This window comes from Tetrao urogallus (assembly GCF_951394365.1).
Source record: "Tetrao urogallus genome assembly, chromosome: 19".
Classification (NCBI taxonomy): domain Eukaryota; kingdom Metazoa; phylum Chordata; class Aves; order Galliformes; family Phasianidae; genus Tetrao; species Tetrao urogallus.
The window spans coordinates 1,204,365-1,221,465 of NC_136832.1; the positions used below are offsets into that span (position 1 = coordinate 1,204,365).

At 64.1% G+C, this 17,101-nt stretch overlaps 3 protein-coding genes across 3 annotated transcripts; all 3 read left to right on the plus strand.

Annotated features, from left to right (window-relative positions):
* AJM1 (apical junction component 1 homolog) lies at positions 1 to 3,258 on the plus strand (the record flags this gene model as incomplete). The annotated part of the gene is made up of 1 exon (XM_079544754.1): positions 1 to 3,258. The coding sequence occupies one exon, from the start codon at positions 1 to 3 to the stop codon at positions 3,256 to 3,258; it is 3,258 nt and encodes a 1,085-aa protein (XP_079400880.1).
* A 782-nt stretch (positions 3,259 to 4,040) lies between these two features.
* On the plus strand, positions 4,041 to 5,320 carry PHPT1 (phosphohistidine phosphatase 1; the record flags this gene model as incomplete). Its single annotated transcript, XM_079544764.1, has 3 exons — positions 4,041 to 4,194; positions 4,410 to 4,534; positions 5,228 to 5,320. The coding sequence occupies 3 exons, from the start codon at positions 4,041 to 4,043 to the stop codon at positions 5,318 to 5,320; spliced, it is 372 nt and encodes a 123-aa protein (XP_079400890.1).
* A 1,786-nt stretch (positions 5,321 to 7,106) lies between these two features.
* MAMDC4 (MAM domain containing 4) lies at positions 7,107 to 16,417 on the plus strand (the record flags this gene model as incomplete). Its single annotated transcript, XM_079544755.1, has 29 exons — positions 7,107 to 7,212; positions 7,874 to 7,987; positions 8,075 to 8,248; positions 8,419 to 8,544; positions 8,756 to 8,901; positions 8,979 to 9,063; positions 9,288 to 9,410; positions 9,630 to 9,776; positions 9,882 to 9,967; positions 10,239 to 10,397; positions 10,978 to 11,062; positions 11,158 to 11,340; positions 11,455 to 11,568; positions 11,756 to 11,887; positions 11,986 to 12,116; positions 12,186 to 12,291; positions 12,486 to 12,602; positions 12,828 to 12,962; positions 13,060 to 13,190; positions 13,282 to 13,492; positions 13,654 to 13,791; positions 13,916 to 14,037; positions 14,163 to 14,253; positions 14,370 to 14,516; positions 14,848 to 14,982; positions 15,211 to 15,338; positions 15,413 to 15,527; positions 15,613 to 15,788; positions 16,370 to 16,417. 29 exons carry the CDS (start codon positions 7,107 to 7,109, stop codon positions 16,415 to 16,417), a joined length of 3,711 nt encoding a protein of 1,236 aa, XP_079400881.1.
* Between the last annotated feature and the right edge of the window lie 684 nt (positions 16,418 to 17,101).

Consider the following 17,101-nt stretch of genomic DNA (forward strand, 5'->3'; position numbering starts at 1 on the left):
ATGACACGAACAGACCCACCTGACATCCTGGTGTCTACGGTGTACCAAGACATAAAGGTGGCCTCCGCAGCCCCCGGGGATTCCATTGTCCGCCAGCCCCTGGCGCGATGTGACGCCTCCATGTCCTCCTCCCTGCCCCGCGACCCGCAGCCCTTCAACAAACGCCACTGCCGGAGCTTCGACTTCCTCGAGTCGCTGGACGAGCCGCTGGGCGCTCCTCCGGCCATGGAGCGGCCGTGCCCACAGCCCGGCAACCCCGAGCCCACCCCAGGGCCGCCAGGCCGGCGCGTGCCCCCCAAGCCAGACCCGTACGGCAGCAGGGCCCCACCACCGGCCAGGGACGCTCCGCGGGGCGAGCCGAAGCCGCGGGCCCGCTCCAAGAGCGCGCCGCGGATGAAGCCCTCCTTCACACCGGTGCCCATCGCCGTCTCGGCGTCACCACCCCCGGCCCGGCGCGGACGCGAAGCGCTGCGGGTGGAGCGGGGGCCGCCACGTGCCGAGCCGTCGCCGCGCCGCGAGAGCCACGTGCCGCTGCGAGCGCTGGCCAACGAGGTGCATCCCATCAAGCTGCAGCCGCAGCGCAGCAGCGTCAGCCGCATCTCCCCGCTCTGCGTGGGCAGCAACTGCTTTGAGGAGGGGCCAGGCGCCAAGGTGGGCGCCAGCCCCCACGTCAAGTGCCGCATGGACATCAAACCGGACGAGGCGGTGTTGGTGCACACCGCGCGCAGCCTGCGGGCCGCGCAGAGCCGGCCGGAGCCGCCGCAATGGCCCCGCGCCCCTGGGGCCGCCCGCAGCCTGGCAGTACCAGGCAGCAGGCAGGTGTCCGTGTCCCGCACGCCCACCCCCAGTGACTCCTACAGCGGGGACCCCCCGCTCCTGCCCTACCCCACTGAGTACTTTGAGGCGGATCCACGGGCGCTGGCATACCAGACGGTGCCGGTGCCGGCCTCACGGGAATTCAGGGAGTACCCCGAGAGGGGCTGCATGACCTTCTCGGCGGCCGGCGTCCCCACCAAGTTCTTCTATGCGGAGGAGCCGATGAGGTGCCCCAGCCCCGCTGTGCCGCTGCGGAGCGCGGGCTACGCCAGCTACCCCTACCCTGTGCGCCACGGCCCCCCGCAGCACTTCTACGTGGAGGACCCGGCCAGGGCGGGCGTGCAGACTGTGCCACCGCGGACGTTGTACGTGGAGGAGGCACGGGGCTTCCCCATGCAGGAGGCACCTGCCCACGCCTTCTACAGAGAGGAGCCCCGCTTCTACACCCCACGCAGCACCCCCGTCAAGGCCCTGTACGCGGAGGATGCCCGGACATACCCAGCACTCGGCTCCTCAGCCAGGGTCTTCTACGCCGAGGACTACGGGAAGTACCGTGAGCGGGAGGTGCTCTCTCGAACGTGCCCCCCTCCCCGTAGCACCCAGCCCTTGCACTTCAGCGACTGGTACTGCCCCGAGCGGAGCGCGCTGCCCTACCAGAGCTTGCAGGTGTCACGCTTTGCCCCACAGCCGGCCGGGCGCGAGGCCATGCTCTCCTCCTGGCACGCCAGCTACAGCACAAACCCACCGCGGCTGGGCCGGGACAGCCAGAACTACTCCAAGTCCTGGGATAACATCCTGGCACCGGCGGCACGCAGGGAAGAGGCCTTGCAGCGCGGGCGCAGCTACGAGAACCTGCTCGTCCAGGAGCAGCACCGTGCCTTATCCCCTGACGAGCGCCGGCAGCCAGTGGTGATCAACCTGTCGAGCTCGCCCAAGCGCTACGCTGCCCTGTCCCTGTCGGAGAGCTCCATCCTCGAGCGGGTGCACAGCGACAGCGGCCGTGGCCCCCTGGGCCGTTCCTGGTACGTCACGCCAGAGATCACCATCACCGACAACGACATCCGCGCCAATGGGATGGGCCGCAGTGAGCGGCGCTCGGCCAGCTGGGACGTGCTGGATGCAGGACGGGAGCAGACGCCCTACGCTGCGCCCTACGCCCCGCAGCCCGTCCCCAAGGAGAGTGGCTCAGCGCGCCAGCGCAGCCTGGAGCAGCTGGATGAGCTCATCACCGATCTCGTCATCGACTACAAGCCGGCACCGGGCCACCGTGCAGGGGACAGAGACAGTTTGGCTGAGCAGCTCAAGAAGCTCCTGAGCAGCAGCGCGCCAGGACCACCTCGACGGGGTGAGGGGAGGAAGGTTCCCCCCAGTGTGCCTGAGAGTTTCCGGCCCACGAAGGAGCAGCCGGGTCCCAGCTCTTTTGGCGGCGCCCCGCGCCCACAGCCTTCCCCACCAGCCAGCAGCACTTTTGAGAAGCCTCTGGAGAACTGCTCGCCTGACCTGAGCGCGGAGGAGGATGACATGATGATGTGCTCCAACGCCAAGTGCCGGCGGACAGAGACCATGTTCAATGCCTGCCTCTACTTCAAGTCGTGCCACAGCTGCTACACATATTACTGTTCCCGGCACTGCCGCCGCGAGGACTGGGACACGCACAAGGAGAGCTGCGTCTACGGACGCGTGGGCAGCGTCTGCCGCCACGTGCTGCAGTTCTGCCGGGAGAATGCCGAGGTGCACAAGGCCTTCTCGCGCATCGCCAAGGTGGGTTACCTGTCCCGCGGCCGCGGTGTGCTCTTCCTGGGCTTCCCCAACTCAGGCTCGGCTGAGAACTTCCTGCAGTTCGGGCTGGAGAGCCTGCTGATGTCCCCCACCTACCTGTCCCTGCGGGAGCTGGAGAGCTACTCGGACAACCTGGGGGAGTACGCCCGGGAGCTGCGGGAGACCGGCAACCAGTACGACCCCGACGAATGTTTCCTCTTGAATGTAACCGTGGCCGTGGCTCAAAAAGTGCCCGAGAGGCCGTCTCCAAAGGTGCAGGTGCCGACAGTCAGAAAATACGCCAAGGTGGCCTTAGCCTCCTCCAGCCCCGAGAAGAAGATCCCAAAGAAGGAGAGGGATATGGAGACGTTGATCCTGACACCGCCACCCGGCACGGCGGACATCGACAAGGAGGGCGAGGAGGGCCGCAAGGCGCGGGAGGTTTGCTTCATCAACATCCAGCGGGAGCTGCGCATCCGCGGCGTCTTCCTGCGGCACGAGTTCCCGGCCGTCTACGAGCAGCTCTGCGATTTTGTGGAGAGCAACAAGCGCTTCACCCCCACCACCATTTACCCCATCGACAAAAGGACAGGCAAACAGTTCATGTGCATGATCATGGCCGCCTCCGAGCCCCGCACGCTGGACTGGGTGGCCAGCCCCAACCTCCTGGACGACATCATGTGAACGTGGCACTCGGACCCCAGCGGCCGCGCGGTCCCTCTGTAGATAGGCGTTTTCCCGGCGGGGCGGTGGGATGGGCACCCTCTGCTCCCCGGGGAGGAGGCCGAGGGTGGTGGGGGGGATTAACGGAGCCGCCGGGTGCCGGGGTGCGGCGCCAGCAGCATCCCGCGGGTCTCCACGTGCCGCACCGCAGCACCCCGCACCCCGCTCACACTCGGGGCCCGGCGCGGCGCGTCCCCCGGCCGGCACCCTCCCCTGGCGGGGCCCCGCAGAGCGCTGCTGGGCTACAGCAGATGCTGCCTGGGGGACGGCGAGGCTCCGTGGGGCCGGGTGGGAGCGGGGCTGCGTCAGATCTCTGTGCTGTGCAATGCCGTGTCCTGAGCGTGGCACCGCGTATGAGCCGCAGGGGCGGCCCAGAGCCGGGGCAGGGACAGGGCTGGGGGGGGACAGAGCGGGGACAGAGCCCGGCCCCGTGCCGGGCCCTACCTGGAGCAGGGCCCCGCCCTCCGACCGGCACCGCTGCCCCGTTCCGCGCGGCCGGTTGCAGCTCCGGTACCGCCGCGGGTCTCAGGGCTCGGGGCGCGGCCTGCCGCACCGCACCGCGGGACCGACGCTACCCCGCGCCGCGCACCCACAGCTCGCAGCCCCGCGCGCACCGCCCCTGGGCTGGGCGCGGCCGGAAGGGGAGGGGCCAACACACCTGCCGCGGGGCGTGCCCCGGCGCTGATTGGCCGCGCTGCGCCGCACGCCCCGGAAGGGGCGGGGTCGCCGTCGGGGCGGGAGCGATGGCGGCGGCGGCGCTGCAGCGGGTGGCGGACGTGGATATCGACGATGGCGGCGTGTTCAAGTACGTCCTGCTGCGTGTGCGGCACCGCGCTGCCGGCGCCTCGGAGCCCGGGAAGGAGGTGGTGCGCGGGCACGGCTGGGCCGAGTACCACGGTGAGAGCCGGGCGGCGGGGCGGCGGCCGGGCGCGGTTCCTGCGGAGCGGCTGCGGGTCTCCTTTCGGCAGCGCGCTCCCGGGCTCGGCGCCCCTTCCTTCCCGTATCGCCGGGGCTTCGGGGCGCCGCGGGACGGGGCTGCGGGGATTACGGCGGGCGCGGTCCCCCCGGCGCCGTCCCGGGGCCGCCTGACCCCGCGGTGCGCTCTCCCGCAGCCGATATCTACGACAAGGCGGCGGCCGAGCTGGAGCCGCAGGGTTTCGACTGCGAGTGCCTGGGCGGCGGCCGCATCTCCCACCAGAGCCAGGAGAAGAAGATCCACGTCTACGGGTACTCGGTGGTGAGTGGCGCTGCGGTGCCGCGGAAGCGGCCCCGTGTGCGGCGCCGCTGTGAGGTGGGCTGGGGTCGGGCTGCCCCTTCGCGGGGTGGTTGGCAGTCCTGAGGCCTCGTGCCCTGCTGGTTGTGTTGGATCAGAGTGCGGCTCCTGCTTTGCTAGCTGTGGCTGTGCCCGTGCGTGTCCTGCAGCCCAGCGCAGGGCGGTGGTGGGAGGCTGAGTGCAGACCGCAGCTGAACGGCCGCTGTGCTGTGCTGGGGGTGCCTGCAGGAGCTGCAATTCCACACTACTGCTTTCCCTCCACCCCCATTAGTCAGTGCTTTCCTGCTTCCCTTTGTCTGTCACTGTTCCCCTTCTATGCTGAAGCTGTCACCTGCTCCCCAGGGAGCTCAGAATGCACTCTGAGGGTGGCAGTGACACCAGCTCTGCTCCCAGTTCCATCTCCAGGGGTTACTTTTGCTGGTGGGTGGCACTGCACTCAGATGGGAGCTGTGCTGCCTGGCAGCCTCCTTCAGGCTGAGCTGTGCATGGCCTGAGCCAGTGCTGTGCTTCAGTTGCAGCTATTCAGCTTGCACAAACGTAGGACCTGTCCTTTCTCCCAGGGCATCTGATTGCTTTGACTGACTCAGTGGCTCTCTCAGCTCTTCTGCAGGTGGTAACTGCATGTGCTTTACTCCTGAATTCCCTTTCGTCTTGCAGGGCTTTGGGCGAGCAAATCACTCTGTAACTACAGAGAAGCTGAAAGCCAAGTATCCAGACTATGAGATCACCTGGGCAGATGAAGGCTACTGATGTGACCTGGCAAGGCAGCAGCACCAGCCCGCAGCTGGTGGGATCGCTTCCAGCACTCACAAAATGGCAGCGGGGTCTCCGTGCTCAGCAGTGCCCTGAGCTCTGCTGGGCTTCTCTCTTGAACTCGCTGCACTGATGAGCTTCCATCCTCTGGGGGAACTCGCCCATCTCTGCTGTCACCACACTTCCCATGTGCCATGGACTATTCCCATCTCCCTGCCACGGAGCCGCAAAGCCTGCGGGCAAAGTCCTTACCTGGGTGAAGCTGGTGGGCGCTCGGCTTCCCCTGTGGCAAGGATTTGTCCATGTATATGTGAGAATTAAACATGTTGGGGAGCGCCGCTGGCCCTGCTTGGTTCTGTGTTAATGGCACAGCTCCTTCCTGCATGTCTGGTGCTTCCTACTAGTGGGAGCGTGTGAGGAGCGAGTCCCCAGGCTTCCAGCTCTGCAGACGTCTGTTGGAGGCAGTGCTTTGGGACTGACAGCAGAGTGCGTGTCAGGATTACCCTTGGGAGCAGCTGCAGTCAGCAGTGTGGGCTCTGAAAATAGTGCCTGTCCTGCAGCACTGAGAGCACCAAGCAGAGCTGGGAGACAACTGCAAGAGAGGGATGGGTCCCCATTGCCTGACAAAGGGGAGGGCAAAGTGTGTGCTCAGTCTTCTCGGGCAGAAGGAGCAGATCAGTGACAGTAGCCTGCAGAATGTGTGTCTTCATCTTCTGCCCCCAGCCACTGGGAAACCACAGAGCTTCCAGGGAGCGTGGGCAGATTGATCACACCTCAGTCCTCCTTGAATTTAACCCTCTGGACAGCTAGTACTTGCTTCTCTGCCTTGGTATTTCCCAGTTCGCTCTCCAGGGGAACTTTCTGCTTACACTTCCGTGGTGAGGGAGATATCGGGAATGAGAGGCTGGGTGAAGCAGCAGAGGAAGCTGCGGAAGTTTGGGTGTCAGGAGAGCTCAGAGTGCTGCAGGTCAGGCTGGCTGTGTAGGTTGCTCCATTGCTGCCTCCTATGAGGGCAGGGAAGTTATTTGACATGGACGAGAGTGGTTTGAGCTGGAAGGGATGTTAAAGATCACTGTTCTGACTCCCTGCTGTGGGCTGGGCACAGCTCAGGCTGCCCAGGGCCCCATCCACCCTTGTCTTGGGCACCTCCGGGGATGGGGCACCCACAGCTTCTCTGGGCCTCAGTGCCAGGGCCTCACCACTCAAGGAGTGAAGAATTCCTCACATCCTAAATCTCTCTTTCAGTATAGAGCACTTACCCTTTGTCCTGTCACTACACTCCCTGATAAAGTGTCCCCCTGAGGCAGCATCTTGTCACCTTCACTGGGGAAGGATCAAACTACCCCAGGGAGAGACAAGGCACAGAGCTCGTGTCTGCAAGCAAGGAAGTCGTCTAACAGAGAGCGTTGCAGCGTAGTACCCTGGTAAAGCAGCTGCTTCCTGGTATCTGGAGTCCCATTCCCTGAATCCAAACAGACATCAGGCATCAAACTCAGGAAAGAGAGAAGTGTTGTGGATCTGTGGGAAAAGCCCCACAGGGAATGCCCTGCAGTGTGGCTCGGTGCCCCCTGTGTGGCAATGGGGTGCCCCAGATGGAGTGACTCCTCTGTGGGAGGGCACAGGGTTCCTCATCTCCACGTGTCCCCTCTCACACTCAGGAATTGGGCCCCATCTTTTACTACGCCTGTTGCAATCGCACTGCGCAGCAGCACAGATAACAGAGGGGCTGAAGTCCAGAGAGGAGCAGGTCCTGGGGAGCAGATTCCAGCCTGAGGCTTGTGGCATGGCTTCTCCCAGCTGCTGCCTCTCCCGACTCTCTTCTGCTCTCCTCACATCCCTTCTGCCTGTGATGTCAGGGCTCACACTCCTCCTGGCCCTGCTGCTGCTGGGTGAGTTGATGCTGTGCTGGGCCAGTGCCTCGGGTTGTGCTGGGGGTGAGAGGGGCTGTAGTTCTACAGGGCCCACCCATGCCAGCCCCACTGGGGGCTTGCTGCACCTCGCAGCTCTGTGGAAGCTTTCCCAACTTCGGGGGCAGAAACAATCCCCAACCAGGTCTCTCCTCATGTAGACACAAGGGGGATTCCCTGGAAATACCAGGGACGGTCCCAGTCAGGCTGTGCAACATTGATGGCTTTGCTCAGCATTGGGAGGAAATGCCCAAACTTTCCCAGCTCTCTCCTAGATGGTGGCTGGGGCCTGGACTAGGAGTGTGATTTAATGGGGTGACAGCAGCAGGGTTGGTGCCGCTGCCCTGGTGGTCTCTGGTGCTGAGTGCTGGTGGTGGGAGATGCCAATCCATGAGGGCAGGGGGGAGCAGGACCACAGGCCAGCAGGATTTGGCCTCACTGCAGGCTCTACCATGGCTACCAGCCTATTGGCAGTGGTGGAGGTCCTATCCAAGGGATGATGCTGCTGAGAGCCCAGTGCTCTCCCACGCAGGGTCCCAAATGGGGTTGCACAGCTGCATGGATGCATGTGCCCTCTGTTACCCACGGTGGCCCCTTGCCCAGCACCTCCATGGGGTTTTCAGCCCCTTCCTCTCTCTGGCAGCCGGGTCCATCCCCTCCAGCAGGGCTGCTGCTGTCAACAGCTGTGGCAGCGTGGCTGAGCAGCTCTGCGACTTCGTGTGCCACTGCGGTGACTGCTCCGACGAGAACCAGTGCGGTGAGTGCCGTGAGAGGGTGATGGAGCACGGGCACCACAGCTCCCTAGGCTGACCCAGCTGTGCCCTGATCCCTTCCCTTACCCCAGGGTACCTGGGGATCTCGGCTGTGCTCGGCTCCCCCTTCACCTGTGATTTCGAGGATGATGACTGTGGCTGGCGGGATGTGAGCACCTCCACCTACAGATGGGTGCGGAGCCGGGCCAGCCTGGACTCATGGGGCACAGGGCCGCACTCAGACCACACTGTGGGCACGGACCGGGGTAAGCAGAGGCTGCAGCGTGGGCTCTCACTCCTCTGGTCCAGGGTGCTTTGGGAGCACTGGCTCTCCTGTCCTGGCAGGCTGCCTGGGCAAAGCCTGCAGGAGCAGTGCTGGCCGCAGTGCTGGTGCTGCTCCATGGGTGCGGCCCCCGCTCTGCTCTGCCCTCCTCAGGGTGGTTCATGATGACGATGTCCCCGCCGGCAAAGGCCACAGCCACCGCCTGGCTCCAGTCACCAGTCATGCAGGAGGCGACTGCCACGTGCGAGATCTGGGCTTCGTACCACCTCTCAGGAAGTGGTGAGTGCACCCAGGATCCTGCAGTGGGTACCGGGGCAAGGAGGCGACCATGGGGGCAATGGGGAGGGACAGAACACCTCAAGATAGGTCTCTGCCATCTCGCTCACCTCTTTGTGCCCAATACATGGAGGTAGCAGGACCTAAGTGTCCCCAGCCCAAGTCACCCCATAGCACAGGCCCATTTCAGTGGCCACCTGTGGGTTCTCTGCAGGGCTCAACGAGACTGCGTGCCCGCTGTTGCGCCTGGCTGTGGCATTTGGGAACACAGTGGTGGAGCTGTGGCGGAGCCCCGAGAACAGGGCTGAGGGCTGGCACCAGCTGGTGGCGTACCCTGGCCGGATCAAGGGGCAGTTCCAGGTGAGATGGGGATGCTGGGCTGCACCGGGAGCTGAGGCTGTCGGGGAGGCTCACCCAGCCCTCACCTCTCTCTGCAGCTCACCTTCGCCCTGACACAGCCGCCCACGTGTGGGGCAGTGCTGGCACTCGATGACATCGTCTTCAGGAACTGCGGCTTGCCGGGTGAGTGCTGTGGCTGCTGGGATGGTGCTGGGACCCCGGGGAGGTGGTTGGCCTTGGCGTTCTGTGCAAGCTCTCCCACTGCCCGTGATGCCCTGGGGTCAACTGTCCTGGCCAGGACACGTAGTGGGCAGAGAGAGTCCATCCCTTGGGTGTGGGGAGCAGCCTGGGGGACAGAGCGGGGAGCCCGGCACAGAGCGGTGCTGACGCTGTGTCCCACGGCCCAGCGGCTGGGCAGCAGACCTGCGGGGCAGAGGAGAGCAACTGCAGCAGAGGATCCTGCCTGGCCCTGGACCGCTTCTGTGATGGCACCGATGACTGCGGGGACGGCTCTGATGAAGAGCAGTGCCGTGAGCATCTCCAGCCCTGGGGCTGGGGGAGGCAGATGGGCAGAGGGCCTGAGCCCATGGCACCATGGGTTGGCATGTGGATGGCATGAGTTATCCCAGCTCTGTCCCAGAGCTGCAGGGACAAAACCACCCACCAGGTTTTGCACCGCCTATTGCGCAGCCCCTTGCCTGGAGAGGGCTGGCCTTCGTCCGTGTGTCACTGCTCTCACTGTCCCACAGAACTCTTCACCTTCTGCTCCTTCGAGGAAGACCTTTGCAGCTGGGAAGTAGAGGCTGGGCTGCCGGCATGGGGGAGGAACACAAGCATGGACCTGGGGACCACCTCTGGTGTTCCCACCCGGGATCACAGCAACAACAGCGCTACAGGTGTGTGCTGGCAGTGGGTCCCCCATGCCTCCCACCATCCTTCTTCCTTCTGCCTTTCTGACCGCGTGCCCAGCCCTGCTCAGAGCCATCTTGGTGTCTCCTCAGGCTATTTCCTCCATACCATCACTGGAGGTGACAGCAGCGTGGCCAGGTTGAGCAGCCCCACTTTCCAGGCCACCAACTCCTGCTCTGTGAGTCACTACGGGCACTTGTGTGCAGGGCAGGGGACAGCAGCCCCACGGGAATGGAGGTGGTGAGGGACAGGATCCCCATTTGCAGGGACCCCTGCATGGGGTCAGGGCTGCCATGGCTCTTTGCCTGGGGAGGACGATGGGTCTAGGGTGGTTGGTGGCATCTCAGTACCTGGTGGGAGCACTGAGCTTCTCCAGCCCCACAAGTGCCCCATGGGGTGTGAGGACTTTGTGCCCCTGCTCAGCCCTCACTGCCACCACCCGGCCCCAGCTCGTGTTGTACTGCCATCTCCACGGCTCAGCCACCAGCAGCCTCAGCATCTCCTATGTGATCAACTCCACCGAGTACCTGGTGAGAGAGAGAACAGGGGACACAGGCAGCTGTTGGGTCCGTGAGCGAGTGGACTTCAATTTGACAGAGAGCTTCAAGGTGGGCTGGGACTGTGCTGGGTGGTTGGGGTACCCACGGCCCCTCTCAAACTGGGGACCTGGCAGGGGCACTGCCCTGGCCCCAAAGCCTTGCCCCTACAGCAGCCTCCACCAGCACTGCCCCAAGACAAGGGGCTCCCCCATGCCATGTCTCTGGTCTGTGCACCCCCAGTGTGCTCTCATGGGACCAGTGATAACGGTTGGGCTGGGAACCAGAGGCCAGGGCTGAGCCTCCTGATGCGTCCCCACATCCCTTATTTACAAATCCCCCCAGAGCCCAAAAACCACCCTGCCGGAGTAGGGAGCAGTCCTCACACGCACCATGTCACCCCACAACTTCCCCCAGCCCATCTGCCCTCCCCTATGGCCACCCACCTGCCCAACACCTCCCAGCTGCGGGGGCACCCATATTGGCACCCCAGCAGCACCCGGTGGCACGCTGGGCAGCTGCAGGATGTGGGACATGCACAAGGGAAGAACCACTACCCCAAACCCACTGCTTGCAGCCGCAGCGTCACCCTAACCCCCACACAGACCCTTCCCCAGGGGTGTGTTGACCACCACCGCTGCACTTCCTACAGGTGCTGATCACAGGGGAGGCAGGCAGCGGGGGCACCGTGGCTGTGGATGACCTGATCCTGTCTCCAGGCTGTGTGCAGCAGCAGGGTGAGCTGGGGTGGGGAGCACGTGGTGGGGCTGCGGCTGGAAGGGCAGTGCTAGTGCTGCTGCCTGGAGCCAGGCTCAGCCTCACACCCTGCCAGTGCCACACTCTAGTCTGGTGCTTTTGCCATCAGAGCCAGCTCCCATGGAACTGCCGGACCGGCCCCGTGCCAGCCCCTGCACGGCCGAGGAATTCTCCTGTGATGATGGGGGCTGTGTCAGTGCCGAGCTGGCCTGTGACTTCGCCAAGGCGTGTGCTGATGGCTCAGATGAGAACAACTGTGGTGAGAGCCAGCAGTGCATGTGGGGCACCCAGCTCACCTTGCCTGCAGCCCTCGCAGTGCCGGGGGGTCCTGGAAGCGCCGTGGCGTGGTTGTGCTGAGCTATGAGTGTTGCAGGAGCGACCACCTTCGAGGAAGGGGCCGGGGGTTGGCACGACACCAGCGTGGGCCAGCTGCGCTGGGCTGTGCAGAGGGTCACCGAGCCCACAGCCACTGCCCTTGTGGGAACAGGTGAGGCCATTCCACCACACAGACAATGCTCCCCAGGACCACAGGAGGCCGGGAGGCACAGAGCCTGCTCCTGCTTGGGTGGAAGGATGTCTTCATGGGAGGGATAGAGGTGATGGGAACAGGGTGCTTCTCCTGGGGGTGCTGTGTGGGGCTCTGCCCCCACCTCTCAGGCTGTTTCCTTGCCCAGGAGCTTTCTTGGCCCTTCAGAGGGGAGAAGGACAAATGGTGGCTCCCGCCAAGGTGCGCACACCTCTGCTGGGTCCCTCCGGCCTGGCCTGCGCCATGGAGATGAGCTACATCCTGCACAGTGGCCCCCAAGGTATCCCTGCCTGGCCGAGCCCTGCCAGCCCTGTGGCTGCAGGCTGAGTGGTGCTGGGCAGTGCTGCCCTTGTCCCCAGCACCGTCTCTTATGCTCAGGTTTCCTTGCTGTTGCTGTCACGGAGCACTCCACGGACATGACGCACCTGGCCTGGCACACGCGGGGGGACAGCAGCACAACCTGGGAGCACGTCCATGTCCCACTGGGGGAAAGGACCCGGCCCTTCCAGGTATTGCCAAGGGATGGCCTGGCTGGGTGCAGGGCCGTGGCCCCCAGGGCTCACCACCACCACCCACAGGTCGAGCTGCTGGGGATGGCGGAGCTGCAGGACACAGCGGAAATCGCCATCGACAACGTGACGTTCGTGCAGTGCGACCCTGCCACGGTGCCCCTGGGGGCTGCAGGTGTGTGGGGACACATGGGTGTCCTGAGCTGCAGGGGCTGCCGGGTGCCCTCAGTGTCCCCAGCCCTGCAGCTGGGCTCTGGGCCGGGCTGAGCACACCTCCTGTCCCCAGCACTCACTGCTGCCTGGAGCAGGTGGCAGGGAGATGCGCCGGGTGCCTTATCTGCACTGCCCTCACCACCTCACTCTGGGCAGAACTGTCCTGCAACTTCGAGGTGGACCTGTGCGGCTGGTACCAGGACCGGGGCAGCGACTTCCAGTGGATCCGCAGCACAGGAAAGGGGCAGGGCTCTGACCACACCACCGGATCGGGTAAGGGCCTGGCTCCTCTCGTGACATCCTGGGCAGCTGGAGTGGCCCTGCTGCTCCAGTCCCCAGGGTTGGATGTGCCTTGTGCGTTGTGGCAGCCCTGGGAGCGAGGGGAGTAAGCTCAGCTGAGCAGCACGGGGGCACTCAGTCCATGCACTGGGGACGTGGCAGTGAGAGGATGGGTGAGTGCAGCTCGGTGAGTGCAGCTCGGTTGTTCCCACTGATCAGGATACTTCCTTGCTGCGGACCCCTCGGCACCGTGGAGCCGTGGGCAGCGCGCACAGCTCACCACCTACAGCCAGGAGCCAGCTGCTGCCCCGCGCTGCCTCACCTTCTGGTACCGCCTGGCTGGCCCGCAGATCGGTATGCAGCCCTCTGTCCTCACCAGCACGCCCCAGGCTCTGTGGTGCCACATTGAGGCCGGATGCAACACCGGCTCCCACCGCTGCCCTCCTTCCAGGCACTCTGAGCCTCAAGCTGCAGCTGCAGGGAGCGGAGGAGACGGTGCTGTGGACCCAGCGGGGCAGCCGGGGCAGCGTGTGGCACCGCGGGCTGGCGACGCTCCCTGCCACGGGGCAGCAGCACTACCAGGTGAGGGCAAGGGGTGTGAGGTGGCATGGGGCTGTGCTGGGCCGGGGGGCACAGACCAGGCTGCTCTGAAGCCGCTGTCTCCCGGAGGCAGCTGGCCTTCGAGGCGCTGCGGGACGGCTTTGTGGGCGACATGGCGCTGGACGACGTGACGCTGACGGCGGGTGCCTGCGGGGCCGAGCTCTCCTGCTCCTTTGAGGCGGGCGCCTGCGGGCTGGCGGGCAGTGGGCAGTGGTGGTGGCAGAGCGGCGGCACCGGCATCACCATTGGCCCTGTGGCTGACCACACCACTGGTGATACCACAGGTACTGGGGCTGGGGCTCGGGGCGCACTGCTGTCTGCCCTGCCCGTGTGGCTGCAGCTGTCAGCCCACGGCCCCAGCCACGTGGGGGCTGCCCACGCAGATCAGTGCCCCCGGGAGAGCCAGGCATGGGGCAGTCACAGCACGGGGCTTCTTTATCGCCAGGACATTATATGGTGGTGAACACCAGCAAGCACTCGCTGCCCACGGGGCACGTGGCCACACTCAGCTCTGCGCTGTACCAGCGCTCTGTGCCTGCCCAGTGCCTGGCTTTCTGGTACCAGCTGAGTGATGCAGACCCAGGTGAGCTCTGCGTGCTCCGAGCCATGTCCCCCACTCAGCACAGGTTGGGTGCCATGGACTGAGTGCTCCCTTGTGCCATGGACATGCAGTGTGGTGCCATTCAGCATCTCCTTGCCCCGGGCAGGGACTCTCCGCGTCCTCGTGGACGAGAATGGTGAGCAGAGGAAGCTGTTCAGCATCAGTGCGATGGAGGGTGATACCTGGCACCGTGGGCACGTCACTGTTCAGGCAGACACAGATTGGAAGGTGAGGAAGGTCCCAGGCAGCTCCCGGTGGGATGGAGGCTGCAGGAGGGGCCATGCTGACAATGGGTAAAATGGGTGTCCCCCCTACAATTCGTGGCTGCCAGCCTCAGCGTGCCCTCCCCACAGGTGGTGTTTGAGGCAGTGGGAGCTGGGAATGAGCACAGCTACATAGCACTGGATGACTTGCACGTGTCAGATGGAGCCTGCCCTGAGCCAGGTGGAAGCATGCGTGCTGGGCACCCCATGGGGACACATGGGCACAGGGATGGGGACAGCCCTTCCATCCACCACCAGCACCAAGCAGAGCGTGTCTTAACCCCTGTTTCCCCCCAGCATCCTGTGACTTTGAGTGGGACACGTGTGGCTGGAGCAGCCCTTCAGATGAGCGCCTGCATGGCTTCGCCTGGGGCTGGAAGAGTGGGGTCCCCCTGGCCAAGTACCCCGGCCCCGAGCAGGACCACACCCTGGGCACAGAGGATGGTAGGGGACCCTCAGGGTGACCTGGTGTGGTTTGGGGGAAGCGACAGGAGCTGTGGAGGGATGGGATTACCAGTGAACGTTCCCTCCACTGCGGATGGAGTGGAGGCCTAAAAGGGCTGGGATGCAGATCATCAGCTATGTCCTGGCTCCAGGCATGGGCTGGTACATAAGGGACAGACCTCTCGAGGGCTGCTGCCCCCCAGTCAGCAGCACAGCCCTGCACGCGCTGTGTCAGCTGGCTGTACCGTGGCCCACATCCTGTGCCCAAAGGCAGTGAGAAGCAGGAGGGCTGTGGGGCAGGGGCCATCCTGCATGCCACCCTGTCCTCCAGGTCACTACGTGCACTTCGACACCCGTGTGCTGGGTGCAGGGGGCACCGCTGCCCAGCTGGAGAGCCAGCACCTCCCCGCCACCACTGCCGGCTGCCTGCACTTCTGGTACCACATGGACATCCCGGAGCACCTCTGTGAGAGCATTGCCAGGGGGTGGGCAAGGGAGGGTGCTGCCCCTGGGGAGGGGGCTTTAGCCTATAGCGGGAGCCAGGGGACGGCTGGGGGCCGTGTGGGGGCAGCCTGGCACAGCTCTTGCAGGGCAGTGGGGTTCTGCCAAGCACTGCAGTCCCACAGAGGGCCTGGGCTGCTCCTGTGGGCTCCGAGCTGCTGCTGATAGGGACAGCTGTCACCCTATGCTGCAGCTGGCGGGGAGCTGCAGGTGAAGCTGCAGAGTGTGATGGGGCAGCGCACAGCATGGAGCGTGGCAGGGCAGAGGAGCCAAGGCTGGCAAGGCAGCACGGTGCCTTTGGAGAGTTCCAGTGAGTTCCAGGTGAGCGGGTGCCCTCCCAGGACGCTGGGTGCCCTCCCTGCACACCGAGCCCAGCATCGCACCTTCCCACGCAGATTGTCTTTGAGATCGCCTCGCGGATGTGGCCAATGGAGGGGACCGTGGCACTGGATGATATCGAGTACAGTGCCACTGGAGGCTGTGACTCCAACACAGAGGCGCCAGGGAAAGGTGTGGGTCATCCCCAACAACAGTAACACAAATTCTTTGTGATCGTGGTCCCCGCAAACCTGGCAGCATCTTTCTTCCTCTGTAGTGAAGTCTTCCAGTGGCTTTGTGGCAGAAGTGGTGCTTGGCCTGCTGCTGGCTGCCATCGTGCTGGCACTGGCGGCGGTTGGTTGCCGGTACTGGCTGAAGAGGAGAGTGCAGGGGAGTGGGATGGCCGTGGAGAGCAACACTCCTCAGGGCTTCGACAACATCACTTTTCGAGATGTAAGCAGCAGCTCTGGTGCTGGGGGATGTGCAGGACTCTCCTGTTGGCTCAGCTGCCCCCAGCAGCGCCATAACAATGCTTTCTAAAAGCTCAGCAAATCCCGGAAGGCATTCGGTGAGCCCACGGCCTGCCAACACGTCAGAGAGGGGCAAAGGGCTCTGCCCCTTATCTGAGCACTGGCAAATGAGTGACCCCAGGGCTGCGGGACTGAGCTGGATACTTTGCTGCTGTGATCAGGCATTTGTTCCAGAAACAGCTGAGGCTGCGCTCCTGCTCCCCACAGCCCTGCTGGGAGCGGGTCGTGCAAACATTGTTCCTTCTCAGCAAGCCAGCACCTCCAGACCTGCAGAGGCAGCTGAAACTACATTCAGTTTCCTTTAAGGAGATTGTGCCCCACAGCCCCCAGCAGAGCCACCACTTCCCACAGCTGTGCCGGGGCCGATCCCAAAGGATGCAGCCCTTCTGGCCTCGCAATGCAGCATGGCTGCTGGGCCCCCCATGCTGGCACAGGGGTCAGAACCTTACATTTCCTATCAGACTATGCTTACTGCAACCAATTCACGCTGACCTTTCTTTACAGGACAAGGTCACTATAGCACAAGTGCCAAAAGAACGGGATGAAGACTGAACTAAGCCAGCACCACCCTCCACCTCCTCGCCCCACGAGGTGTGCCCAGGGCAGAGCATCCCTCCCGCAGAACCTCGCACTCCATCCAGCTCACAGCTGCAGCCCCACAGCATGCTCACTGCCCCACGTCTCACACGGCAGAGCAGCAGCCCTGGGGGCACAGTGCAGCCGTTTCCACCACTACCTCCCCACGCGTGGGAACAGCACTGCTGTTTTTTACAACATGAACTTTCCACACCACATGGAGATGGCGTGATGTGTGCGTGCATTGACAGTCACAGGATTAAGCCCCAGGGAGCAACCTAGCAGCTCCCAGGGCACAGGAGATCCCGGGCAGCCAGGTAGGACTGGGGAGGGTGGAGGTGGTGGGGCAGGAAGCACCGTGCAGCACAGCTGCTGGCAGCCAACAGCCCAGCCGCACAGGACAGCCCACCCTTGTTTCAAGGACTCTTCAGACTTCACATTTCAGTTTCACTGGGAAATGAAAAGCTCTCTCAAGGCACAGGATGGACTCAGGACCACATCATTCACTGCTGCAGCCAGGCCCTGGCACACTCTTAAGCCCGGGATCACTCATTTTTTCCCCACGGCTCCAAAAACAATTTCATCCCCTTGCCCTTGGCAAGCCTGCCATGTAACTGCAACAGCAGACAAACTCGTTCAGCCTCTGGGGAGGCAAACGTC